At 48.3% G+C, this 25,544-nt stretch overlaps 2 protein-coding genes across 5 annotated transcripts in view; one reads left to right on the top strand and one right to left on the bottom strand.

The window, feature by feature from the left end:
• Positions 1-1,644: 1,644 nt before the first annotated feature.
• Positions 1,645-25,541, top strand: LOC104142559 (leukotriene C4 synthase-like). Of its 2 annotated transcripts, none has more exons than XM_068959388.1 (5): positions 1,645-2,490; positions 8,707-8,806; positions 10,776-10,846; positions 11,320-11,401; positions 11,486-12,609. In XM_068959388.1, the coding sequence occupies exons 1-5, from the start codon at positions 2,433-2,435 to the stop codon at positions 11,631-11,633; spliced, it is 459 nt and encodes a 152-aa protein (XP_068815489.1). In that variant the 5' UTR covers positions 1,645-2,432; the 3' UTR covers positions 11,634-12,609. The 2 variants fall into 2 exon arrangements, with proteins under 2 accessions (XP_068815489.1, XP_068815488.1); XM_068959387.1 differs by lacking the exon at positions 11,486-12,609 and adding an exon at positions 24,296-25,541 and having other exon boundaries at positions 1,651-2,490.
• The window catches only part of MGAT4B (alpha-1,3-mannosyl-glycoprotein 4-beta-N-acetylglucosaminyltransferase B), a 59,713-nt gene continuing 46,521 nt past the window's right edge, over positions 12,353-25,544 (bottom strand). For all 3 annotated transcript variants that reach the window (XM_068959386.1, XM_009672128.2, XM_068959385.1), the window contains exons 6-15: positions 22,987-23,100; positions 22,473-22,548; positions 21,932-22,046; positions 21,017-21,147; positions 17,704-17,811; positions 16,002-16,195; positions 15,536-15,614; positions 15,202-15,289; positions 13,819-13,931; positions 12,353-13,547 (exon numbers count right to left, since the gene is read on the bottom strand). In XM_068959386.1, the coding sequence (XP_068815487.1) occupies positions 13,524-13,547; positions 13,819-13,931; positions 15,202-15,289; positions 15,536-15,614; positions 16,002-16,195; positions 17,704-17,811; positions 21,017-21,147; positions 21,932-22,046; positions 22,473-22,548; positions 22,987-23,100 (1,042 nt within the window). In that variant the 3' untranslated portion in view covers positions 12,353-13,523. The remainder of the gene's footprint in view (positions 13,548-13,818; positions 13,932-15,201; positions 15,290-15,535; positions 15,615-16,001; positions 16,196-17,703; positions 17,812-21,016; positions 21,148-21,931; positions 22,047-22,472; positions 22,549-22,986; positions 23,101-25,544) is intronic.

A 25,544-nucleotide genomic window follows, 5' to 3' on the forward strand; every position in this document is an offset into this window, starting at 1 on the left:
CGGTGTCCAAAAGACTCTAGCTTCCCTGCTGTGAGTTTGGATGTTAGTATGTTCTTGTTGTTATCAAGTATTCATTAATTTAATACTTGATGAATTATGCCAATGAATTGGACATTTCAAAGCAGTTTTCTTAACAGTGAATCACATCACTCAGAGCAGAACTAAAAATTCTTTTTTTAATGTAGCATTTCCTGTTTGTCAAGTGTGCCTTTTGACTGATTAGATCTAGCCTACTGAAGTTCTGAACTGACATCTTAAATATCTCTCTCCAACCACAGATTTAGCAATAGTGATAAAGAAAAATTTGCAAAGTGTGACTGTGTTTCTTGCTAAGGTTGTATTCATCTTACATGTTAGAGCAACTGCAGACATCCTTCTATATGGTAAGAATTTTATCAGCCTCAAGCACTGAAAGATCATTCCCCAAGCCTTGAACTGAAGTGTGTTATTGTATGGCTATTGTGTTTAAAGCCCCATCTTAGAGACCTCAGACTTTTTCACAAAGTGCTCCCTGAATTGCTTGAGTGTATTTCCTGCTCCTTTACAAGTTTTGAGTTGTGTTTGCAGGGAGGGGGAATGCAACCTCAGAGGCTTAGAAAGAATCAAATGCAGTAAAAAGTTAAAACAGTAGTACCATGGTTGCCACTTGTTGCTTATGGAGACTGTTAAGTTATTTTAACTTTTGCTTTATTGTCCCATTAAAGGTATTAAGTTTTATTTAAAGTTGAGTAAAATGGAAACTTCCCAAAGCATCAGCACGTACGTTTTCACATGCATGTTTTTCCAAAGACTTTAAGGAGTCCGTGTCAGCCTGTGTTCAACCTCTGCTCTGAAGCTAACCTCCCTCCTTATTTTGTTTTTCTCCCCACTCTTGATGTAGTGATTTTTCCAGAGGCTAATACAAATCTGTAACATAAGTGATTCCTAGAGCTTGACCTGGTTGTTGAAATGGTGTAAGCAGAAGCGTACTCTCGGTGACGTTTCCCCTCTGACTTTCATATTGGAGACCTCAAATGAAAATCTTGGGTTGCCAATAGATTTCATTAAATAGAAATACAAAGTTAACCTCCAGCCTGGGTCTGCTGGCAGACTGGAGGGACAAAAGCTGTATTGCATGAGTGTTCTGCCGAGGTAGGGAGTGATTTGCTCTCCTACCCAGGTGTTTTACAAAATATGTACAATTGTTTGTTTGAATTAACTGGAAAGATTTTGACTTGATAAGGTGTCACAGTGGGATTTTTGAGGAGATGAAGGTCTAAAGTAGAAGTAAAACTTCCAGCATCCTGCTCAAGAGAAACTGCAGGTCTCTTCTTTTCTTGCTGGTACTGTGTACAAATTCTGTATTGAGATGACTGTGTTTGTGTGTCTATAGAGAGAGAGAATCGGAGAGAAATGCAGTGGCTGAAGCAGATCTTGTTCCCTCTCCACCCAAATTAAGGAAGACAGTTGACAGAGTAATAATACATTTTTCTCCTTTTTGGATCCAAAAACTTTGAAATCAGACAAGTCTTTTATTTACATGCCATGTTTTGGAGTGAGTTTGCTAACGTTTTAACTAATAAATATCTTGCCTTTGTGGACTAGTGAGAAGAGGTATTCGGGGCTAAGATATTTCCGTTTTTCGAGCTTTAGATTTTACAGTCTAATTTCAGTCTGATGTCTGTTTAACCTTTCCGAAGGTCAGCTTGTTTCTACATCCTATGCATGCCATCTATCCTGGTCTAAAAACTGTGTTCTGTCTTTTAGCCATGAAAATGTTTGTTTTGCAGGATTTGAAAGCCCTAGCAAACTGCAAAAAGTGACTGAGCACTACACAAGGCCTGTCCTCTATTTGGTAAACTTACAGTAGCAGTTAAGTGGCTAAACACCTGAATGCTTTCTAAAAAAAAATTAGAATCCGGTAACAATTAAATTATTGTAGCTAAAGTATAGAAGATCTTTCGCATGTCAACTGTAGTACTCAGATTAAGAGGGGAAGCACTGATTTGCAAAGCTGCCTTTTTTTTGTTTTGTTTTGTTTACAATCTCGCACATAACTGAGATGCTTTAGAACTGATTAAAGCTAATAATAAAAGGGTTGGAAAAATCCCCATCATATTTGAATTGCCAGTAATACTTAAGTCATTCTGACTTGGTAGAAAATCTGTAAATAAAATTGCAGGGGCTTCCAGTTGTGGTGCGCGCAGAAAACTTCTGCTGTTACATAGTTCAGCAAAAAATATTTAGCTCTAATCAAATTTTTTGGATGGCTGGCTCTGCTGGAAAATTGTTCTGTGGCGTGGGGAGGGTTAACATTGTGGAGGAAACACGTGCTGCTGCAGCACAGTAAGAAGGTTGGGTTGCAGAGTGGAGTGAGGGAGAGGGAAATAGAGAGCAGCCCTACGCTCATTACGCTGGACTAGTTTGTTGGTCCACAGTCAGTACGGAGCAACATGAGAAATCAGATAGACCTGCTCGCCGCTGTCACTGTTCTGGGAGTCCTGGAGCAAGGTAAATGTCCTTTATATAAACTACATAGTATTAAGCTAATTGTATTAAACTTTGTGGCACTTAGTTCCTGTATTGTGCTTTTAGTCTCCGGGAATGAAAATTGCTGTTGTCCAGCATGGTAAATAACGCAAATTGTTTGACCCTTCCATATGGAGGTGTTATGCATGAGGAAGTTCATTACTTAATAGGGGCTAAAATGATTTGCAAACCTCAAAGCCTGCACCCTAGAAGGAAGTGAAAGTTAAATTTTACTTTTAAACTTAGAATAATTCCGACAATTGAATGTTTTTAAGGTGAAATATTTTCTGTGATTGAGTTTCAGCAGGCAATTCATAATATTTCAAGTTACTGCAGTAGCCAAAATCAAGGCCAGCTTGGTGAGGACATTCTCTTACAGTTGGCTGTATTGATGGAAAGGCAGTGCGCAAATGCATGTGTGGACATAAATCATTTGTGACAAGAATGTATATGGAAAAGAGGTTAAAGTACTCAGGTATTTCTTCCCTGTGCCCGATATATATTTGATTCATGTAACTTAGTTGTGCTGAGCAGATGACAAATAAGATGCCCTGTGACAGCTCAAAGTAATTTGGAAACTAATACGTTGATTTGGCGTGGTACGTTAGTTCAAACATTGTGTTACAAAGCTGCACGCTGTTAACCTCTTTTTTGCAGGGCTCTTAGCTCATGCCCGGCTTTCTACTTAGCATGTGTTTTTGTGCCCTCAGAGATGCATAAAAGGTTGAAACAAGTAAATTTTTAATTTGTACTGCAAAGCAATATAGCTTGATTTAAGCAGTAATGGTTAAGGTGAGAGTAAAACGGCTGGCAGACTACAACCATCAGCAAGTGCTTGAGCAGTTTAAGTAAGGAAGATCATTAAGTGAGAGAAGACAATTGGTGTCACTCAAGGGGTAATACGTCTATTTAAGTTTGATTTTTTTTTCCTACTTTCTGTGGCATCACTCTCTCTGTAATGAAAGGTTTCACTAACATCCCCAAACTTATTCATAAAGAGTAAAAGTAATTTCTTGAGAGTTCACAACTGGGCATGTTAATTAACTTAAAAATATGTTTTCGAAGTGAGCCTGTGTCAATATGATCTAGTGTCAAACCTTTCTTTTCCGTAACGGTTGTAAGAGTGCAGATTTATGAGAATTAAAGCTCAGTGAAAGCTTGTACACCAGCCTTGCTCTTAGAAAGGTCACTTGTGATGATGTCTCTTCGCATGCTTCACAAATAAACACCTTCCATCTCTGCTGGTGAAGAGGTCTCATTCAGAGAACTCATGGGAGAACTGCCCCTGTCCAAAATGACCACCATCTCCAGTGGTCTTCAGTGCACTGGAGACCCCCCCCGCCCTCAGTCGTTTTGTGAAGGGAGCGTAGATGGATCTCTCTCTGGACCACAAGGTCTGCAAAGGAGGGAAACCCTCTGTCCAGCTGGTACAGCTGGAGAAACTGAGCCAGCTGTTGAGCCTGCAAGCCCTTCTGGTCTGAAATAGATGCAGAAGTCTTCAAAGGAACTTGGAGCACCTGCTCTCAGATCAAGCAGGTGTGTTTGGTTTTGACCATTTAACAAGAAGATAGCTTGGCAACGCTATTTCTGTGTGTTGTGTTTAATTGAGGCACCTTGAGACGAAGCTCTCCACCCTTCAGCAGTCTGATGCAAATTTCGGGAAGGCGGGTGGTTGTGCCCCTCCTGCCTGGCACGAGGGAGGAACTGTGGAGAATTTGGTTCTGGAGCAGGTATTGCTGCTGCTGAGAGGCCTGCACTGCTTCTTCCTCATGCGTCCTGGGGAATAACCTGTGTTGTCTCCTGTGGGTTCAGGCTTGGCAGGGAGAAGTTTTAAAAAACGTGCTGGTGGTGGCAGACCAAAGTACATATGTGGTCTCAAAGCCCAACTTCTGCACCTCCGATGAAAATGCTGCAGGGATGTAATGGCAAAAGGAGGTGTGATGCATTGAATATTAAATTTTGATTTGATAGCAAGGGTCTTTAGAATATTCTGTATGTTTCTGGTCTAAAGGGCTTTTAAATTAACATATTTTTTGAATATTCAGGATATGAGCAGGGATAGCTGAAAGGTGCCCATTTTGCGTTCCACTTTAGTTCATGCTAACATGGACTTTGCTAGAGTAAAGAACTGTTCATAAAGTACTGTTTTGAAGGGAATTTGATATGACAATGTGGAACTGGGAAGTTTAATCTTGCGTTACTGCAGATCGGAGCTAAAAAGCCTTTTTTTGACCCTAGTTACAATATTGCTCTGTTGACTTCCATTGTTGCCAGCTGCGGAAGCGCGCTCGTGGTTGAAATGGGACTATGAAATCGCCTTTTAGTATGTCAGATCTCAGTCTCAACAGCAAAGTGAAAACTATGGAGTTGTAGGCTAGTTCTGAAAAGCTACCATTTACTGGCCTCCCATGTGTATGTCAAGCAGTTGGCAACAAGATTTTGCCACCTGTCTGTCCACTGGCCAATTCCCTGTGAGAAATTTTTCAGATTTTTCTGACCTCTTGCCGAAGGGAGGCAGCAATGGCATGGCAAGGTCTAAGCGTATTTAGAATGTAAAAATTAACAAAATGGTATAAATGTTTGAATCGAAGTCTTCACCTTTCTGTAAGGGAAGATTTGATCAGGAACATTTCCATTTGTTTGGGGTTTTGTTTTTATTTTTTTCATTACTGAATTTGTTCACCTTGGAGCTCTTGAACCCCAAAGATGTTTGGATGGGATTCTCTGAGCAGTCTGGTGTAGTCTTAGCCCTCAGATGACAAATCTCTCAATATAAGCCTTATTTAAAACACAAATATGCTACTTAGAGAATAAATCAGAAATCTCGAATAATATCAGTAATTTCCATCAAACAATTTACTGAGAAATACCAACAACTACAAATAGAAGCTTTTTTTTTGTCTGATGAATCTTTTTATTATTAAACTAAGTGGGGATGGAGAGGGTGCTAAGTGTGCAAACAGAAGAAAAGACGTGAAGCAGAACTTAAGACTGAAAGAAGTTACAGGAGCATTGCTAAATCCCTTCCACTGGCAATCCCTCAACAGCCAATTTCTAAATAGCAACTTTGTCTCTGTTAAATGTATAGGTTTGTTTTACAAGAAATGAGTGTTTTTTAAAGTGTACAGCCCTAGGCATTTCACACTTTAATGCTCTGCAAACCGCATATAGGTGTAAAGCCATAAATAGCAAACACGGTGTCCTCTATCTATGCTAGGTTGGACAAAGCAGCTTAATCTTGTGGTCTCTGCTTGGGAAGCAAGGGAGCAGCAATTGCAAAATACTTAAGAATATCTCTTTTCTCCACTAGTAAGAAATGGTAATGTCACCTTGATTCAGAGCTGTGCGGGACCCTTTCCTGCGTCTTGTAAAAGGACCTTGCCAAGGCGCCTTCGGTGCGCGAGGGACGGAGCTAAGTGAGATGCGTTGAGACAGCGGCGCGGGGGAGGCGTACAAACAATGCTTCCGTCCTGTGGGAGACCTAATGCAACACCAGAGCTTAGCATGGGGGTGGTTGATTCCCTTCCCCCTCCGCCCCCCCCCCCCCAAATTTTCTGGGAGTCCACAGTTTGCTTCCACGTTCTTTTAATGATTTTTTTCCCCCCTTTTTGAAATTTAATTATGTTCAGTTTAGCAAGGCGCCGAGCTTAGCACTCTGGAAGTGCGTGCTGCTGCCCGGTGTTGAACGATTGCAGGAGTGCTGCTACCAGAATTAGTTCTTTTTTTTCCCCTTTTTAGTATGGCTTCAAAGGAAATGAAGCTTATGCAATGTCACTGTCTGTCAGGCTGGTTTGCCAGGTGCACTCGAGTGTGACCGATACCAGCTGTAACAAGGTTTGGCAAGTTATGAAGTAGAGAGTGAAAGTCCTGTTGACGTTCCCACTGAGGGGGAAAAACTGCAAGAGGAGCTCAGTCCTTATTTGGCACGTGGGATTCAACACCGCAGCTTCACCTCGAGATACGAAGCACAGAAAAATTAGTTGTAAACGCTCTGGTGAATAGATGCAGTTTTCTCTCCCTGAAAAGTCTCCTCTGCGTGGAAGGTTTGTGCAGTGGGGCTTTTCAGCAGCTCGTTCTGCGACCTGCTGCTCTTGGAGCGTCGCTCTTCATCCTCGTGCTCCAGCCTCGCGCCAGGCTTGCAGCACTTCCCCTTTTGGGAAGGGCTCTTGCTGCTCTCGGGTGCTGCTTCTCTTATACGTGCTCTGTCCCTAAGCACAAGGGCTCTGCTGCAGGCATCGTCGGGACGTTCGCCCCTGTTAGGCGAGGCAAGATGTTGAGCATAAAGCTGACGGAGCGCTTGCACCTAAAACTATTTTCCGTGTGCTCAGCAGCAGCGGGGATGCTGCAGCAGGACGCGTGCAGTTCTCGCGAGGCCGGACAAAGACCGGTGTGCGACATTCGCTGGTTCGTGCCGCAACCCAGATCCGTGTGCCCTTGCAGTAGCTTCAACTCCATTTTTTGGAGGGGTGCCTGGCATAGGGCACTGTGAAAACACTGAATAATTGCACAGGGGAGAGGTGCTTATGTGGAGAGGAGGTAACGAGGCGCCCAAGCTTCGTAATCTTTTGCCAGAGATCTGCCAGCCGCTGCTGAATTGCAAGTTTTGCATTACCTCAGACCTATCTGGTTTTACGGGCAGGATACTGTGTTGCAGTTTGGCACATCACAGGGGCAGGAAGATAGCCTCAACCACAATCAGCGTCTTACAAACACGTAGAGTAACCAGGATATTTGTTCCTCCTCACCTTCCTCTCCCAGCACCTCGTGCTTAGGGCTGGGCCCTTCCATGCAGGGTGTCAGAACGTGTGTGTGTGTGTTTTCTTAAATTATTTTCTGTGTATATTTCAATGCACAATATATTGTATAATACTCAGGTCACATAACATCAATTTATTCACATTTCTAATTCCCTTTTTCTCTACGTATGCTCTAACGCTTTCCTGCAGGCGTACGTGGATCCGTCTTGTCTTTAATCTTCTGACATCTGGCTCTACTTTCCTTTTTCTGTCCTGCTGCTCTGCTTTTAACTTCTTCGTTAGAATAAGGCAGCCCACAGCAGAGTCCCTGCAGCCCAGCTCCTTGCCCGTCTTTCCGATGCCACGTAAACCAGGGGTACGTGAGGACCTTGCTAATCCAGGCGGCTTGCTTAGCAGTGTGCTACCACAGCCACTGTGGTAATTGTTTTGTTATAGATGGTATACGAGTAAACAACTAAACTAAAATCCTCATTTCCAATAAAAATTTAACAGTGCAGTTAAAGCAGAAATGCTTGAAACAGCAGCAATCACCTGTGGGAATAAGGACTTTTATCAAAAGGCGAAATAGCCTCCAAATCTTCAAGTTAACAAATTTTCATCACAATAAAATGACTTTCCACGTCCCTTACGTATGAGTGATGTAGCAGAGGCCGAGCAAGTGCCTTGGCCCGAATTTGACACAGGCTCGCAGCTGTCACTGGAGACGCATCTGCTCTCCAGGAGCTGCCTTGAACTTTGGGGGGGGGGAGGGGGGCCTGCAGGAACAGAGTGAAAGAAGAAATCCTCCCCCCTTCCACTTTCCATATAATGCCGTGATTAGGAAATGTCTCTAATTGGCTTAATAATATCCCAGGGCTTCACAGTTTGGCTGGTGCTCGGTGCCTCGTTCACGGTGGTGCCTTTGTGCAAGAGCCACCCGCCTGCAAGGCGTCCTGCAGCATGCTAACCTCGGTCCCCTTAGGCTGGTCAAGGGTATCCTAATGCTCCACGTATTGTGAGATTAAAAAAGTAGAGTTCTGCGATGGGGTGTGGACTCACTAATGTTTTCGGGTGTGCTGCTGGCGTTAGGGCAGGGCCCAGGGCAACGCGTGGCTGGGATGTGTCTGATCCACTTTGAAACCGCACCGAGGGCTCGGTTGCTGCTGGTGGTGCGAGATTGCGATGCAAAGCACTGCCACCACATCCCTCCTCACGCTGCACATGCCTCGCTTGGATAACCAAATCTGAACTTAAAGTACAAGCATGAAACAAATAGCACATTTATTCCAGGTCATGCGTGACCTTTTTTATTGGGCCTGGGCTGTGAACCTAGATGGTGTCAGCTGTCTTCCTCTAACAGCTTGCTTGGTTCCAAACTCGATCAAGCTTGGCTAGATAAAACACTGCTGGACTGCTACCTTTTGTGTATGCGTGTTTTCTTGTTTTTGTTTTTTGTTTTTAGCCTATTTTGCACTGCAGGTGATCTATGCCAGGCGGAAGTACAAGATCTCTCCTCCGGAGACAAGAGGCCACCCTGAATTTGAGCGGATCTTCAGAGCTCAGTAAGGTTTTGACTTGGTGATTATGGTGATTACATCTAGGTATGACTTGAGTGAAATGCTGTTGCTTCCAGGAAAGGCTGAGGGAGATCACCTTTTCACTTACTGCTGCTGGTACTAGGGTTTGGGTTTTTTTTTTTAATGCTTTGACTGCAAATGTAAAAGTACGAAAGCTTGAAGACGTGCGCTGTACATGGGCTGACTGTGATGCGGATTGCTGAGGCTGAGCTTTTTGCTTTGGCTAGAGAGTCTCAGTTTTGCCCAGCAACGATGATATTTGCTCTGGCATTACGTGAGGCAGACAAATTAAAAATTAGTAGACATATGGAAGACGCAGTAAAGGTGCTTAGCATTAATGCAGTAGACTCATTAAGTAGCTTTAACGGCAACGGTGGCTCCAAAGTGTGAGAACAGCTGAAGTTGCGTTAATACCTTGATATTTGCTTGTACAGATTTGCTGCTGAATTGAAGCAAAGGGCCTTGCTGGCCAAACCAATTATGAGGACTTTTTTCTGTTTTTTCTCCCCACTGTAATGTGAAAGGCAGCACTGGTGAGCCCCTGCTGAGGGCTGATGCTTTTTGCTTTGCTCTTATGGAGATAGAAACGCTCGAGCTGAACGGGGAAGGGTTTGCAGATCCCTGGGGCTTCCAGCAAGCCCCGAGGTCCATCGTTTGTCTCGGTCATGCTGGTTCATCAGCAGTCGAAAGATACAGGTTGGAGCTGGTTTGAACGGTAGTTCAAACGCAGCAGTAAATTCTGAGCAAAGCAGATGCTTTTCCTTGCCGGCACACAGCAAACGGTTGCGGAGTGGCAAAAATATTCACTTTGGTCCTTGTATGAGGCAGCAAAAGGCCAACCTGCATGGGAGGCATCAGCCTTTTCTCGATGGGTAGCTGTTGGTGCTGCTCTTAATTGAATGCAATCGACTATGTTTGTGCTGGGAGATGCAGCCCTAGGCAGCTCTCCGTCATGTTCTGGGGAGGAGATGACCCCAGAGGGCTTGGGCTGGAGAAGGGTATTTCTTTTTGTTTTGTCTTTCTCCTCCCTTTCCCCTGTGGAAAAGGATGCGGATGGATCATTTGTTTTGATAGACTTGGGGGGAAAAAAAAAAAGAAAGAAAGAGAAGAGAAGGGGGTGGAAAAAAGTATTGATTTATTACTTATGGAAACGCGGCAGCCTCGCTGAGGCTCTAACTGCACTTGCAGCGTAACAGTCTTCAAACTTTTCCCAGCTCCCAATCTGGCCTGGCTCCCTGAGGCTAAATAACTTTTTTTGGAGGGGGCCAAATTTAAGATAAATTCTCTAGGGAAATGTAAAACATAGGAGAATTTGAGAAGCAAGAGCACTGTGTCTTTAGCAGCGCAGCTCCCAACACACACCCATCCTCTTCCTTGCAGAAAAAACATCTGTATTTGTTGTCACTCAACAAAAAAGAAGGAAAGAGAGAGAGCGTGGCCGCAGCCCTGGTCCCCTTCTGCTGAGTGAGGTCTGGTGGGACCCTCCTGCTTTGAGCACGTGCCTTCTGTGTCCTACCAAAATCTGGCTTGTGCTCAGCAAAGGGCAACAGAAGGTGCCTGAAATGCTTTTAGGGAAGCTCTCCCCGGGCTGGCGGTGGTGGGCGCTCCAGCCGGGCCGCGACGGGGCCCCAGCGCGGCTCCAGCTCCGGCCCCGCAGCTCCCGGCAGGAGCCAAAACCCCGTTTGCACCGCGGTTCGTAGCTGGAGCGTCGCTGTGACTTTGGGGTGAGGCAAACGCTGTCAGTGCTTTGGGTTTTCTTTTACCGTAAAATACGGTGGGTATCGGTTGGCCTCGGTTACAGAAAAGGCTTTTTCTCCCCAGCGCGGTGCCGCTAAGTGACCCGTTCGGTTTGCTCCAGCGTAGTTTTAGTCTGAGCTCCCCCCTTAGCTCGGTTAACCCCTCTCTCTAGCGCTCGGCGACGCGCTTTTAACTCTTTATTTCTGGTTCTCGCTAGGGTGAATTGCTCCGAATACTTCCCCATCTTCATCTCGCTCCTCTGGGTGGCTGGTATCTTCTTCCACCAAGGTAAGGCGGAGGGAAAAAAACAAAAAAGCAAAACCCCCAAACCCCTCACAAACCAGGAGACTCAAATTTAAACCCCACTGTGGCACAGACGCCCCCCCCCCCACCTCGCATCCACGCGGCTGCCCCCTGCCCAAAGCCGTGTCCGGGGGGCACCCGGGCTGGCTGCGACCCTGTGCGTCGTGCGCGGCCGGATGCGAGGCGGCTTCGGGGGCTCGGGCTGCCTGTGCGGCGAGGAAGGGCCTCGGAAGCGCGGGCTGGCACCCGCCAGCCAAGGGCGCCGAAAGGAAGGAACCGCTGCTTGGGGGGGAGAAATTTCCACCTCTAATAAAGAGGGAAGGACAGAAACTTCCAGAACGTTCCCGAGCAGGCCGCTCTCACCTGGGCGGCTGCGGGGCGAAGCGAGGGCCCCTCCCCGACCCCCCCCCCGGCCGCGTTTCGGCCCCCGGCGCGGACCGGCCCCCGTCTGCCCACAGGTGCGGCGGCCGCCTCGGGGCTGCTCTACCTCTGCGCCCGCTTCCAGTACTTCCACGGATACGCGCAGGCCCCCAGCCGACGGTGAGTACCCGGCTTGGGACCGGGGGGTGGGGGTGAAACCCCCCGAAACGGGCCGGCCTCGCTGACGCCTCTCTCCCCGCGCAGGCTGGGGCCCCTCTACGCCAGCGCCCGGCTGCTCTGGCTGCTGCTGGGGCTGGCCGTGGTCGGCCTCCTCGGCCACTTCCTGCCGCTCGGCGCCCTGGTGGCCGACACGGCCCTGGGCCGCCAGCTCCGGCGGCTCCTCGGCTGGTAGGGGAGGCCGCCGCCGCCCCGAAAACCGCCGCCGCCGTCTTCGGGAAGAGGCGCGCGCGCCCCTGCCCCGCCGCCCCCGGCCCTCGGCCGCCCCTGCGGAAAGGAAGCGGGAGCGCTCGTCATGGGCGGCAGCGACCTCGACGGGGCCCCGGCGGCCTGTAGAAAGGAGTCGGGGCTCCGGCTTTGCCGGGGCCGGAGCTCGGCTCCCCCCGCAAACGCCTCTTCCTCCTCGGGGGGTGGTGGGGTGGGGGTAAAGCAGCCCCCCGGCGCGCAGCTCCTCGCCCACGCGGTCGTGGGTGTTCAAAGAAGCGGTGTAGGTCGGCGGCCGCCCGCCGCCTCACAGCGCTGGGTGGGCAAGGGCCTTCTTCCAGGCAGGGCAGAAACAAATAACCCTCCCCGCCCCGTAACTGGTATTAGTTTTAATAACTAAAAAAGTTTTAATTTTTTTTTTAAGTAACAGGAGTCGGTGGCACTAGGACAAAAATACCTGCTGCCCGTTAGGCTGCTCTAAGTGTCCTCCCCCCCCCCACCCCGTACAAGCAACGCTTTCACGCTAGAGGGTAGTGGCACATGCTGAGCAATTACTGCGCTTCCGGGGCGCCTGGGACGGGGTGGCATGCGGCACCTGCAAACCAGCAGGGCAGCAAACAGGAGCGCAGAAGGGGCAGGAGCCGCACACCGCGGGGCGCCCTGCTTGCAAGGGACTTTCACGGCTGCAGCAAAGGTTTTAAATTTAGCTTTTATTACAGTGCACGTTGTTTTATATATTTTTATATATAGAGAGAGAGAGATGTACTTGAAAAAAATCAAATGTATCCAATAATAAAAAATACAGCACGTTAAAGTAGTATAATGCATTCCAGTGTATAGCTGAAGAGACATTGGGATTTCAGAAAATTGTTCCGAAGTATTACACTAATCCCTACTATTTTTGAACTGAACTACTTTTTCTTTTTCTTCATTTTCCTCTTTTTTTTTCCAAAAATTCACACCAATCAATAACTGAAATAGTTATTTAAAAAGATGGATTCTGCACTCCGTCTCACGGCGTGAAGACACTGGAGGCTTCACCATGAGTTAAGGGGCTGTGTTCAATGCTGGCAGGCACAGTGTGGCTTCCCCCCCACCCCCCCCGCCATACTCATAGCTCTACCTCCCCTTTCGCATTCACTACTCTTCCACCCCAAGGAGGTTCAGTCTTTCCCCTCGCTTAGTCCTCGGCCACGGCCAGGCGTGACTGCCTTCGCCACGGCAATGCAGATAGTCCCCAGCCCTTTCCTTCCCTGTGCACCTTCACCCCTGCAAGGCAGGGCTCAGCCTACAGGACTAAGCTTTAACTGGCCATCTCCAACCCCAAACGCAGCCAGCAACTGCCCTTTCCTGGGCTGAAGGTGCTTTTGGGCTCCATGCTTGCTAAAGCTCATCCCAACCCCAAACTGCCCTGTGTGTCGGTGCGCCCTAAGCGGCACCCATCAGCGATACACCCACGAGAGGATTAGCGAGAGCCTGGGGTCTTGCCTGCAGGAGCAAAACCAAACCTTTGCACCAGATATTTTTTGTTTGTTTGTTTCTAGTTTTTTTTTTTTGTTTTCTTCTGCTATTCTCCCAGAGGAAGGTCTGTCCGGCCCCAGCAGCACCAGCTGCAGACGGTTACACCAGTGCTGGCCTCACCGCCAGGTTGGTGAGGTTTGTGCAGCCCCCACGCGCCGGCGCGTTTCTCCTCCTGCACCGCGCTGGGACCGCGGTCCCCCCGGCTCGGCTCGGAGCAGGCGGCGAGGCGCTGCGCTCCCGTGGCCGAGCCCCGGCTGCAGCAGGCTCAGGGAAGGACGTAGAGGGAAGGCAGGGAGAAGGACCAGGGAGCTACATGTGTCCACTCTTCATCATGGCCATTTCACTCCGCTTTTTTGATAAAAATCTGAGGAGAGAAGGACATAATCAGACTCAAGCAATTGCAGCACAGTACCCATGTGTGCTATGGGCAGGATTTAATTAAAGATACTGGAGAAAGGTTGATTTTAAAGAGCTTCTCCTGCTGTGGGGCCCGTTCCTCCTGCCCGACGGCTCCATCGTCTGAAGGCAACTGGGTCAGGCAGAAAGAGAAAAGCCTCAGTCCCTCGCTGCAAAATAGATGAGGGTGCCCTAGGCCCAGCTCTTGCAATTTTTCTAAGCCTGCAGCCTAGATTTACCTCGCTCAAGATGATCCACACTGGGGAGTCCGTCTGGATGGACAGCCTGATCGCCTCTAACGGCCCAAACGAGGGGTCGACTTCTCCTTCCGCAACGCCCTTGGAGAAGGAGCCTGGCAAGGAGGAGCAAAGAGGTTAAACGTGGACAGGAGCCATCACGCCTCGGGCAGCTTCTGGGTGGATAGTGCTGTTCCCCCCCCCCCCTCCCCAAACAATGAGGTCTTTGTTCCCCCCCAGCTCCAAAGTCCTAGCAAGGATTTCTCAGAGCCCAAGAGCAGGAACCCCAGCACTGGGACGGTCCCTTTGCTGAGACTACCTCACTGAAAAACATCAGCTGGAAAGTGATTTCCCCTCTCTCCCCAGGCAATCAAAACTCGGGCCGTGTATATGAGTGATTGTTGTAAGCGGAAGCACAGTCTGAAAAGCAGAAACATGGCATTCAATAAAGTGCAAAAAATGCTACACTTGGAAAAGGGGGAAAATAGATAAACAATATAGAATGAGAAATATTTGGCTAGGCATCAGTGTTGGGGTGGGGGAGGGAGTGCTCGGAAACCCAAGACGACTACAGCACAGTCCTGTACGAGACCAACATCGGGTCAGGATCCATAACATGAGAGGGGCAGGTCAGCAATTACAGGTGGCAACTATTATTTCCATAACACTAGCAAGGTCTCAGCCTGTTGCTGTGCCCCATGTTGGGTGTGATTTTGAAAAAAAATGTAGCTGAAAGAAACCAGACAGCATGATGAAGAATGCTAAAAAGGCAAAAAGCTATGAATTCCAGGGACCTTTAAAAAAATGTGTCTATTAAAAAAAAAAAAAAAAGCAGTCTTTGCAGGGACACAAGGTCTTTACAATGCATCAGTGGGACACTGTAGGATGGCAATCGATTGTTCTTGTCCAAGGGCAGGACAAGCAACAAAACAAGCTCAAGTATCACGAGAAATATTTCAAGCTGTAAGTGCCGTTAAGTACTGAGACAGGTTACGGAGGAAGAGTGCAAAATTCCCCTCCTCTTGGTGGAGGTTTTCAAGAACAGGTCAAACATGTCTTTTAGGGATAATCTGAATATTTGATCCCGCCTCAGAGCAGAGACAGGCAGAAATGTAGGACCAAAAATTAAATAAAGACGACACCTACTCTAAGAAGGGAAGGAAGGCAGCGGTGCCCCATACAGGAGAGGGCAATGATTAAAATTCATTCCAGTCTGACTCCCAGCAAGCAAAACAAAACAAAAACAACAACAAAAAAATCACTTTAAGTGATTGTGCCTCTTTTCCAAGCAAATGGAAATAATGGTCTTACTCATCTGAAGCTCAGCATCTGAGGGTGCATTATCAAGACCAGCAGGCAGCTCTCCACACTGAGCCGCTAACCTACCTATCTGTATGTAGCCGTCTGATGTCCTGCGGTATTTGAAGGCTGTGCCTCTTCCCTCCTGCAAGGCTTCCTTATCCGACTGGAGGCTCTGTGGGAAAGAGAGCAGCTTTGCGCAAGGCCAGCAGCACGAGCGCACGGGCTCCCGTGGGCAGAATGGGCAGCTGGGGCACAAGGCAAACAAGAGCCACCCACAAACCCCACACAACTGCAATAACCTCAGCGCAGCCCCCGTGAGCACCCTTGGCCATTCGGCGGAGACTCGCAGCAGCCTTTGGCCTTCCACCTGGTTTTCTTCCCACTCCACCCCCACCTCAATGCTCGATCAAACACGTACGTCAAATGGCAAAACCTCCACAGTTGTATTGAAGAGTTTGTCCTCTGGGTGCTCGATGTTCCCGCTGCGGAAGAAGAACCTGTGACAGAGAACAAGGCTGCTGAAACTCAAGTGCTGGTTGAGAGGGGACAAGGTGTCTTCCACCGAGGTGAGCCATGAGACATCTCACTCTAACAGGCAACTTCCTCCTCCCAAAAGCCTATGGGTTTTGGAAGGAGACCTTCTGTGCCAGGTTAGCAAATCATGGATGGAGTGCTTGTAAGCAAAGGGCTCTGGCACACATGGGAGCAGCACACACAGAGGCAAATTATCGTCCCCTGGCAAAAGCAGCTGCTTCACAGGGAGCCAAGCAGCAACGGGGTAGGGCAAGAAATTACACAGATGGGAGAGTCGGAAGAACAAAAGGAAAGTAGCTGTGCATGCACCAGGCTCTCCCCGCCTCCTGCCAAGCCCTGGAGACACTGGCCTTTCGATGCGGAGTGGTTTGAAGAATCTGAATCTGATGAAGTCTCCTGCAGTGGGCGTGAAGGCCCAGAAGAAGTCCTCTCGCAGGTAAGCCTTCTCCAAGGTGAAGTGCTGGTAGGTTTTCAGGCTGGTGCTCACCTCTGCAGGAGGGTTGACATGCTCTTTCCGCAGCGCCTGCTTTCCAAAGTCTTTGTCCTTAAGGCATAGAAAGCAAGAGGGCAGAAAAGAGTCAAGAGCTGCTTTCAATCCGTGAGAAACAGGGTTTCCAGCCACACGGCAACGCAGATGAAAAGCTCTCCATTTGCACAGCATAGAGGGATGAGGGATGGAAATGATTTGGTGAAGGTATCAGAGGGGGCAATTCTGGGCAACTTTTAGAAGCTGGATCTCAGAAGGACAAAAAAAAAAAAAAACCTTAGAAGCAGCAACAAAACTCACAGAAGAGCCATTGTTCAGCGCTCTGAACCAGCACCAAAAAAACTTTATTGTGCCAAGCATACCACAACAGCAGGAAACTATGTCCCTACCCTAAGAGCTTTCAGTTCAAACAAAAAAAAATCCTTAAACCTAGGGAAAACACTACTGGTAGGCTGATTATAGTGTAAAGTGACTGGATCATATGCCCTGAAGGGTCCTGCACTGGGATACGCATGGGATTATACCACTTACCTAGTGGCAGTGGGGCTCAGGTAGGCAGAACTGAGCACAGCTCGGGGATGCATGTCTATGGGTCCATTTACATAGCTGTGTGAAGCTAAAGTCTGTTGATATTACGGTTGTTTAAACACATACAATTTAAGCTCCTAAGCAGCAAGCTCTAGTTTGCCTAACAGCAAATCTCAAGAACGAGGAAGAGGATGGGAACGAAGTCAAACAAACCCAGGAGTCGTCAGGCCGGGGTTTCCCAGCTGGTGCCTCAAAATCATTGCCCTGTGTGTCGATGCTCAGGACAAGTGGCCAGGACAGCCAGCACCAAGCAAGGCTGCACCCAGCACCATCTGCCCAGCACATGGAGCTGCTCTGAAGCAGGATCCGGGAAGCTCAGCTGGCAAATCTTTCTGGTCTCTTTAAAACCAGGCTGGAGCCTTCTCCAATTATAAGACCTTATTTCCTGACTGGGAACCTATTTCCTCCCAACCCATTTAAAATCGCTGCAGCAGATTGTCCCTCCTCGGTCTAATGCCTCCCTTCCCCTGAAAACCCCGTGGGTGAAGCCCCCACGTCTCGCTGCCTCTCGGCAGGGGCACGCGAACCCAGCTCCCTGCTAGGTGAGGGAAAGGCAAAGAGAGGGCAGTTTATTAAAGGCCTTAAAATACTTCATTTAAGTTTGCAGAAGCTGAAGTGATGTCTCTGTTAACTGTGTCAGAAAAGCAGGTAGCGAACAGCAGCAGGGGAGCCACTGTCTCCTCTCCCTGAGGGGCATGAACATACCAAGGCGTAAAAGACTGCACGTGACCCAGTACCTGTTATTGCTGTGCTGATACACGATAGCTATGCCCTAGTCCAGCACAATGCAGAAAGGAATACCACTGCTGCACATAAATCCGGTGCCACATGCCTATCAGTTGTTGCCACCGATGATCTCAAGCGAGCGTGTGGCTATCCAAGGCTAACTACCACAACCACTTTTCCCAAAAGCAGCCAGTTCCCGTGTGCACTGCACGGTTGGCAAAGCGCGCTACGTCACAGTGCTGGGTACCCACTTTCAGCTTTTGTATCTTCCCAGCCAAGGAGGAGTGGGTTCCCACGTGCTGGAAGAGCGAGGGCTTGAACCGGATCCTCAGGTTTGCCTTCTGCCTGTCGCAGTGTTTCTGAAACGAGAAAATCCCACAAGGCCCCACACTTAAACCTTGCCTAAGCATCACAAGAGGAACAGACAAAGGCAAGCTCAAATCCCAAAGGATTGACAGAGAAGTGATAAACAGCCCTGACCATCTTTATAATGCAGCTTTAATTTATTTGGCTTTAATTTGGCAACAGGAGGGCTTTTAATGGTGTTTTGGAGGAATCTATTCTTGCCTCCAGCTGGTCACCCACGGGGGTTTGGTGAGCAGCTGGAGTTCACAGGTTGAAGTGCCAAAGTCCTCCTTGCCAGGCACGTCTTAGCATCTGCCTGATGAGCAAATCTCCTCTGAGTGCACTGAGGTAGGGACAGCCAGAGAATTTAGTTTCTTTTGTCCTTGGCTTATCTGGAAAGGCTTTTTCTTATGACTCAGACCTCAGGATCTCTAATATCTGAAGCTACAGTAAGTTCTGGCACGATTTGGAGTCTAAACCAGCAGTTACAGTCTCTTCTTTGATGCACCGGGTAGAGTTTTCAGTTTCTTGGCAGTCTTTGTTACGCAAAGGTATGGCACATGGCATTGTCAAAGCTGCTTGGGCTGTCTCAAACCCATACCACCATATAAACTTGGAAATGCAACTCCGATCTCACCAGCTGTTATCATGGTGATCTTCCATGGGGCGGAGAGGGACAGAGAGGGGAGTAAAGGACACAGGGGAAAAACACAGAGAACATGGAGCAGAGAGGAAGTCAGAACCAGGGGAATAGCAACACGGAGTCCTAGGGTTTTTTGTAAAGGCAAATTTTGACCCTTCCCTGTCTGACCTACTGAGAACAGCCTGGCTTATGGAACATGATTCATCCCAAGCATCCCACACACAAGTCTCTAAGTGGCCAAGCAGTAACATTTTAAAAATAGTTTGTATCTCTTAGTATGGGGGAGCAGGACAAAAATACAGGGTTACAAATTGGAGGAAGAGGATATTTTTCCAAGAAAAGAAACACACACACACACACACACACACACAAAAACCCCTAAAAACCCCTAATACCATCCATTTTCACAACCTCCTGCTCAGGAGCGACCTCTGCAGGAGTCCCACTCCCAGGAGCTGTGTCACCGGCTGCCCTGCAGGGGACAAAGTGCAGCGGGCGAAGCAAGGGACACTGAATCTCTGTGACGACCCACCTGCACAGACCATTGCCACAGCCTCAGGGCCAGCAAACTCCAGGCATGTTCTCTGCAAGCTGCAGAGGAGATGATAGATAATACCCTAATCCAGCTCATGTTACATTAGAAAATTAAAACTAGCCATGCTAATGGGAGAGACCCTCCTCACTGCCAACAACAACAAAAGTGACCCCATAGAGCTTGCACCAGGTCCGTCATCTCCCTCCGGATGGGAGAGAGAAAGAGGAAGGGGAAAGGAGGCAGCTGGAACATCATCCCATTTTTCCTTCTCCACTTTGCTACTTCTGTAAAAGAAGCGTTTGCTGAAAGCAGTGCTGTCTCACTTGAGCTAGGAGGGGGAATGGCTCAGTTGGTGGTAACAAGGTCATCTTTTCACACGGCTCTACCCCAGGTAAATCTAAAATTAGTTTAAAAAGTAAGAGCAGAATATGTCCATATCAGGCAAAGCACTTACCAAAAGCTCAGGTCCAACCAACTTTCAGTCAAAAAGACAAATCCTCACAGCTACCAATTTGATTCGGCACAGTGGGATTTACAAGTGAAAGTCATGTTTAAAAGGGCACTGTGCAGAGTTAATCATGCAAACAGTGGGGGAAAGGAGCCAGAAATCTGTACTAAAAGTAGGTTAATTTTTAAACGGCAACGAATTTAAGAGGTTTGCAGATTCCCCTGGGAAAACTCTGCAGGGAATCGGTCAGGTAGGAGATGAGCTAACATGGCTGCACAGCAGGAATTGCATTCAATCAATGTTCAAGGTGAAGATTTTAAAGGGGAGGGGGCCACGGACAGCAGCATCATTGCCAGCTTCATCCCCTCACCCCGCAGCCCCAACTTTGCCCATAGCCGTGAGGACCCTGGGGCTGCCTGGGACCCAAGCACAAGGGGTAGGACTTGATGGACGTCATTCGAGACTGGTGGCACCACACATGGGGGGGTTAGAGCTGGTGCCACAGCCTCTGTCAGGGACCAAACCAAATTAAACCACATCCTTGCCCCAATTCTCCAGAGCCCCAAGGGTGCCCTGCTTACCCTCAACACATAAATACAGTATTTATCCCTAGAGCAACCACTTGCTCTGGCATTTGCCATCACAAAATAGTTGTGGCCACTAGGTCCATCCTACGCTCCTCATTTCGACCACAGCATCTTTTCTAGGCCATCAGGACTCAACTGCTCATTCTCTGTCAGGGAGGAGAGAGAACATAACCATTATACGAGTAAATACAATATGTTCAGGGAGGAGACAGGAGAATATCTGGTGGTGATCTCATCTTACACTTGCTATCACAAACACTCCTCCTCTGCCCTTCCCACTCAGTTTAGTCCCTAACGCTGCTGTTGCATATCTGACTTAAAACACAAGCTCTGCAGGGCACAGAGATTTTTGTTACCGCTGTTTGCAAGGCTTCATGCAAACACTGCGCCGCAAACAAGACTGCGGTGCCCACAACACCGCATTAAAAAGGACCTCATTTCACCTCTCCACACCCTACTAGCTAAAGAGAAACTCCAACAAGATCTTTACGTGCTCTGGCTCCATTTGGGCACACTATACAATCAGAAAGGCACGGCAGGCTTGCTCGTGGGTCATCTGAGGTGAGCTCTCCAAGCAGGCTGCATGTATACTCCAAGCGGGTACAGCACAGGAGTGCAGTGCCAAAGCTTTATTCTGGGGTTATAGTCAGTGAGCAGGGAACGGCTTCAGGGAGAGAAGCAGACTGGAATTGAAAACAACACAGAAGAATGAGGAATGGCTACTCTCCTCAAGGACTGCAGTAATGCCCTATTAGCGCTTAGATGCAGAAATAATGCCTTTTCTGACAGCTGCAGACTACAGCAGGCTGAACTGCCAGATATCTTTTTTTTACATGATCCACAAGGATTCCCCATAGCCTGTTCCATAAAAGCAGCAGAGCTCAATGCTAAGTCAGTTGGCAGCAGAGCTCACTGAAAAGGCTTTCCAAGACCTCTGAAGATGCAGACCAAGTGCACGTTTGCACAGGCACATACGGTTTCCTTTCATTGGAGCTTGTTTACTTACTGCATCTTTCTCAGGGTTGCAGACTTTCACCCAAAGGATGTGATCCAGAAGCCAGTCGATGGGCTTGTCCTTATAGAACATCAGGATGAACTCCACAATCAAGCTGAGATCCAGCGACTTGAACATCTTTCCTACAGGCACAGAAAGGGAGGCGAGAGAGCAGCTTCAGTGTGGAGCAGATAAGGACCAGAGCTAGGAAGAAAAAGAACTGAAAGATGAGGCTGGGGAAGTTAGATCTGTCCATCTCCCAACGTAAATGAAGTAATACACAGTTCTGTTGTATGTACCAGCACTGCTGGCACTGTCAGCACTGTCCTGGCTTTACACAGATGTACAAAGAACTGGTGTTTCTGGACGTACAAAAGAGCTGGTGCCTCGTGGGTCACGAGGATAATCAAAGGGTCTAAAGCTCTTCCATTCAGCAGAGAGCAATATGCGTGAGACATTCAGACGGCTGCAGAACAGACCATGTCCTGCCCTGAGAACTAGACTTTTGAAGCTAGTCAAACCAGTATCCAGAATAACAGATCAAGCTGCTACTGCAACCATGTACTGCCGTTCCCAAAATAGTTCTGGGCTGATGTAAACTTCCTTTTGCACGCTGTTAGGCAATTCTAGATCCCATCCAACCAGAAAAGCTACTGGTCACATCTAAGCTATGAAGCTGCCTGGTGGGCTACCGACCAGGTTCATTTTTATTAAAAGTGAGTATCAGCAGTATCAGTTGTGACTTTGAGGATCTTTATTTCTTGTGCATATAAAAGGATCATTGCAAAAATAAGGCGGGATCAAGTCCAAATATTTTACCATCTCAGGGGGACAACTTGTTGGATCAAGAGTGAAACAGCTTACAAGAACTAGCAAGTGTTTATGCCTGTGCCTGTTGGGACAGGGGTGAAAAGAGGAGAGTGTTACCAATAAACCCGAGCTGAGAAAACTCCAGGATCATCCACTCCTCGGAGGGCTGCTGCAGGGCAAAGTTCTTCATTGTACTGAGATAGTTTGGTTTGGCTACAATATCATCCTCCAGCTGCAAAAGGAAAGGACACTCAGTGTCAATGACACATTCAGGTCCCCCTAACAGACTCTCTGTGTAGAGCAATCAGGCAGGAGACCAGAGGAAAGTTTTGGCAGACACCTAGTTTATTTTGGAAGATACTCCAAAAGCAGGTTCTTCTCACCCAAGCCTACAGGTAAATGACACTTAGCTTCCTGCCCTCCCTGCATCTCCAAATCTGAGGCATCACAGGAACAGATTTTTTAATCTATTATTTGGCCAACATGAAATTCAGCAGCCATGTCTACTCCACCACGTTTCACACACAGTAATGTACGGCAGTATCTGTTCCCATCACCTTGAGGGAACAACACCTTTCCCATCACTGCAGCTAGTATCCATCAGAAGAGATTCCACTGCAGCATTTGACCAAATGTGACACCCCAGCACCAAGCCTACCTGCACGTAGTAAATGCCTTTGGACTGGGCGTACATCATTAAAAAGCAGTAGTCCAGGTTCTGCTTAGTCCTCCACCTGCAACAGAGAAACGCGGTGAAGGCGCCGGCCGCTCCTGGGATGCCAGCGTGGCTCGGGCAAGCCAAAAGGGCTTGGTTTAAGAAGGAAACATGATACAGCTCTCGGAGAAGCTGCCGGCATACCGTCTCTCCCTTTTGGTTTCCAGCTGATCAGCTCAGAGTTACTGGAAAACACAAGGACTTCCACAGTGAGCACCTTCAGGGTGAAATGACACCCTAGCTTGGTGCTGGTGGTGCTGGAAACCCTGCAGTGCAAGGCCAGCCCTGCAAAGCTGGCGGCAACGCCTATTCCCCCACACCGCATCCTTGCGGCTCTCGTAGAAAGTAAGTTTAAGGGCCTTGCACAGAGGCGTAGAAGAGCTTTCCCCGTCAGAAGGGGAAACGCTGCAGTTACTTAATTCAGGGCTTGCTTGTTTTTAAGCTCACTGATTCTTACCTGACTCTTTCTTTGGGGTCCCCAAAGGATTCCCGCAGGTGGGAGAAATCAGGGTAGAAATGTGGAGACGGGGAAATTACCTCCAGGAGACCTGAGTGGATTTCCTTTGGGAATCTGAGGGAGAAAGGCAGCAGGAAACACATGCCTCAGCGTCTGACAGACCACTTTGCAGACCCAGCCGCTGGGTGAACACGGAGCCCCAGAACCAAACCAAACCCAGCTCCCGCGCGCACACGCTGACGGCAGGCTGCTCCCGCACACCGGCCCCACGGCATAGATTTTCTCCTTTATGGGTGACCCACACGCGCTGCATGCTCAGCGCCCCAAATGTCAGCAGGAGGAAACGACTCTCGCCACCGTAAGAGAAGCTCAGCTGTTCTTTCCTGATCCCCTGCATTAGTCCCCGTCCAGCCTCTGCGCTCTGCAGCACTCCACAGCTGGTTTGCTGGGAAAGCAGGGGACCACCACTAGGTTGCTCACTAGGGTTTGCAGAGAAGAGGCATCCTCCTGGAGGTGGCAGAGTCCCAGCACTTGCTTTAGAGAAGGCCATGTGGACGTCCTGCGGTCTAGAAAGACTTCCAGGACGGCTGAGATAAAGGACAGTGGGAGCAGCACAGCCAAAGTGGAAAAACTGAGAAACTAGCTGGATTCACTTCTGCCCAAACATCCCACAGATTGTCCCTTGTTATTTATTGCACTTGGAAAAAGCATGGGTCAGTTTTAAAGAAAGCTGTGAGCACCATGTACTTTCTACGGGCTTAAATGGACGTGCAGACTGGTACTCCAAAAAAAGAACTTGCTGGCATCACAGGCATTTACAGATTTTGCAAATGCACCAGTAATTAAAAGCCATTTTGTAGAGATTATGTTATGAATCTCTGATGAGTTATTACAAACACCACACTGGGCTGTAGTTAGGGCGGCCAGCAGGAATTCTACCTTTTTCCTTCACGCTGATAACATCAGCATATATTCTCCCTGTAACGCAGTTAAGAACCCTTTAAAGGGTCAAACTTAAACAAAAAAAAAAAACTCACTCATCTGAAAAATTTGTATGTACACAAGCGTGGCAAGCAATACCCGGAGATTACTGTAATGTAAGAGATAAGCGGGAAAAACGGTTATTTTTACTCTGCCTTTTTTGAGAGCATCTGGTATAAAGTTGATTTCCTTTCTTTGTCCAGAGCAGGGGGAGACAAAGCAGTGAGAATGACAAAAACTTTCATTTTTTTTTCCTCTTCCTTCCTAACTCCTTGGGATTGCTCGAATTTCCAGCTAACATTTTTTGTTTCTTCCCTTCCTCACGCAGCAGCGAAACAGAAGCTTCTCACCGAGATGCCAGGATCCGTACGGAAGCAGCAAGTGCTTCCCCCGCCGCAATACGAGCTCTGCCCGCCATGTCCCCACACCACCTCAATTCAATTTGGGAGAAAAATAATTTAAGTGAGTTTGGCAGGGAGGATGGGGCAGGAGGCACCGGAGAGGGGGCGGGGGACAGTGAGAAATAAAAATCATTAAGTCAATTAAAGTTTCAGGCCTTCTACGGACAGGCACTTTCTTCGTCAGCGCCCGGTAATTTCATCAGGATACATTAGACAATCAGTCCATTATCCCCCGATAAGTGCATTTTCCTGCCAGCAGGCAGAAGGAGGGGAAAGCCGCCAGCTTGCGCACAGCAAGATGGAGGGCTGTGTTTCAGCTCGGCTGCAAGCGCCCGAGCAACGCAAGCCTCTCCGGCTGGTCTCTCGCAGCCGCGCGTCCCAGCCCCTTTCCCATCATTGGCTCGGAGAGGCACGGCGCTGGGAGGATGTGCTGCCCTTTCCCGAGTCCCGTTCTTATGGTTACGGTGATCCTTTGGAAACATGCAATCACGGGATCTGGACTGCAGTCACAGCCGCTGCTGTTACCGTCTTCTCCTGCCTCCGAGCGCCGATGCCGTTAGTGCCTGCACCGGCTCGCTGTTAATAATCCGTCACAGCCTTCGGCCTGCGCGGTCGCAGAGCTGCAAAAGCCACTGAGCCCCTGGGACATAAATAGGAGCTACTGTGCCAGAAAAAGGCAACTATCGGCAAGAACAAGGGAAAAACAAACAGGCTGGAGCGCGAAGAAAAATGGCATCTGGATTTTAGAGCAAAATAAGCCGCTGACGTTTGGCTGTGCTTATCACCCTGTCCAGTTGCTCTGACTCGGCAGAGCAGGTAGAGGGCTGCACTATACGCAGAAACAATTGCCAGGATTACTGTAAATCTAAATAATCCATCTTCTCGCAACAGCAGAGGACAGAAAAAGCGTAATGAAATGGCATGACCATGTGTGTTAAGCGCAGGCAAGCACAAAGCAGCTTCCTGGAAGCTGCATATGGAGTACGGGGCGGAACAAGCAGAACCTGGAAGCAGCCGTAAGAAAGCCAGGCCAGAAATTAAGAACAGAAAGAAAAACGCAACAAACAACAAAAATACAACAGGGAAGCAGAAAAGCATGCGTTTTCTCTTCAGGGAAGCCATTCCCTGGCCTTGCTACATGCACAGACCATACCCGCAGAGTAATTTGGACGTGCT

This window comes from Struthio camelus, chromosome 13 (assembly GCF_040807025.1).
Source record: "Struthio camelus isolate bStrCam1 chromosome 13, bStrCam1.hap1, whole genome shotgun sequence".
Classification (NCBI taxonomy): domain Eukaryota; kingdom Metazoa; phylum Chordata; class Aves; order Struthioniformes; family Struthionidae; genus Struthio; species Struthio camelus.

Coding starts and splice junctions, on each gene's coding strand:
- LOC104142559 (XM_068959387.1), top strand. CDS start 2,433: ATGAGAAATCAGATAGACCTGCTCGCCGCTGTCACTGTTCTGGGAGTC. Junction 2,491..8,706: donor TCTGGGAGTCCTGGAGCAAG/GTAAATGTCCTT, acceptor TTTTGTTTTTAG/CCTATTTTGCACTGCAGGTG. Junction 10,847..11,319: donor TGGTATCTTCTTCCACCAAG/GTAAGGCGGAGG, acceptor GTCTGCCCACAG/GTGCGGCGGCCGCCTCGGGG.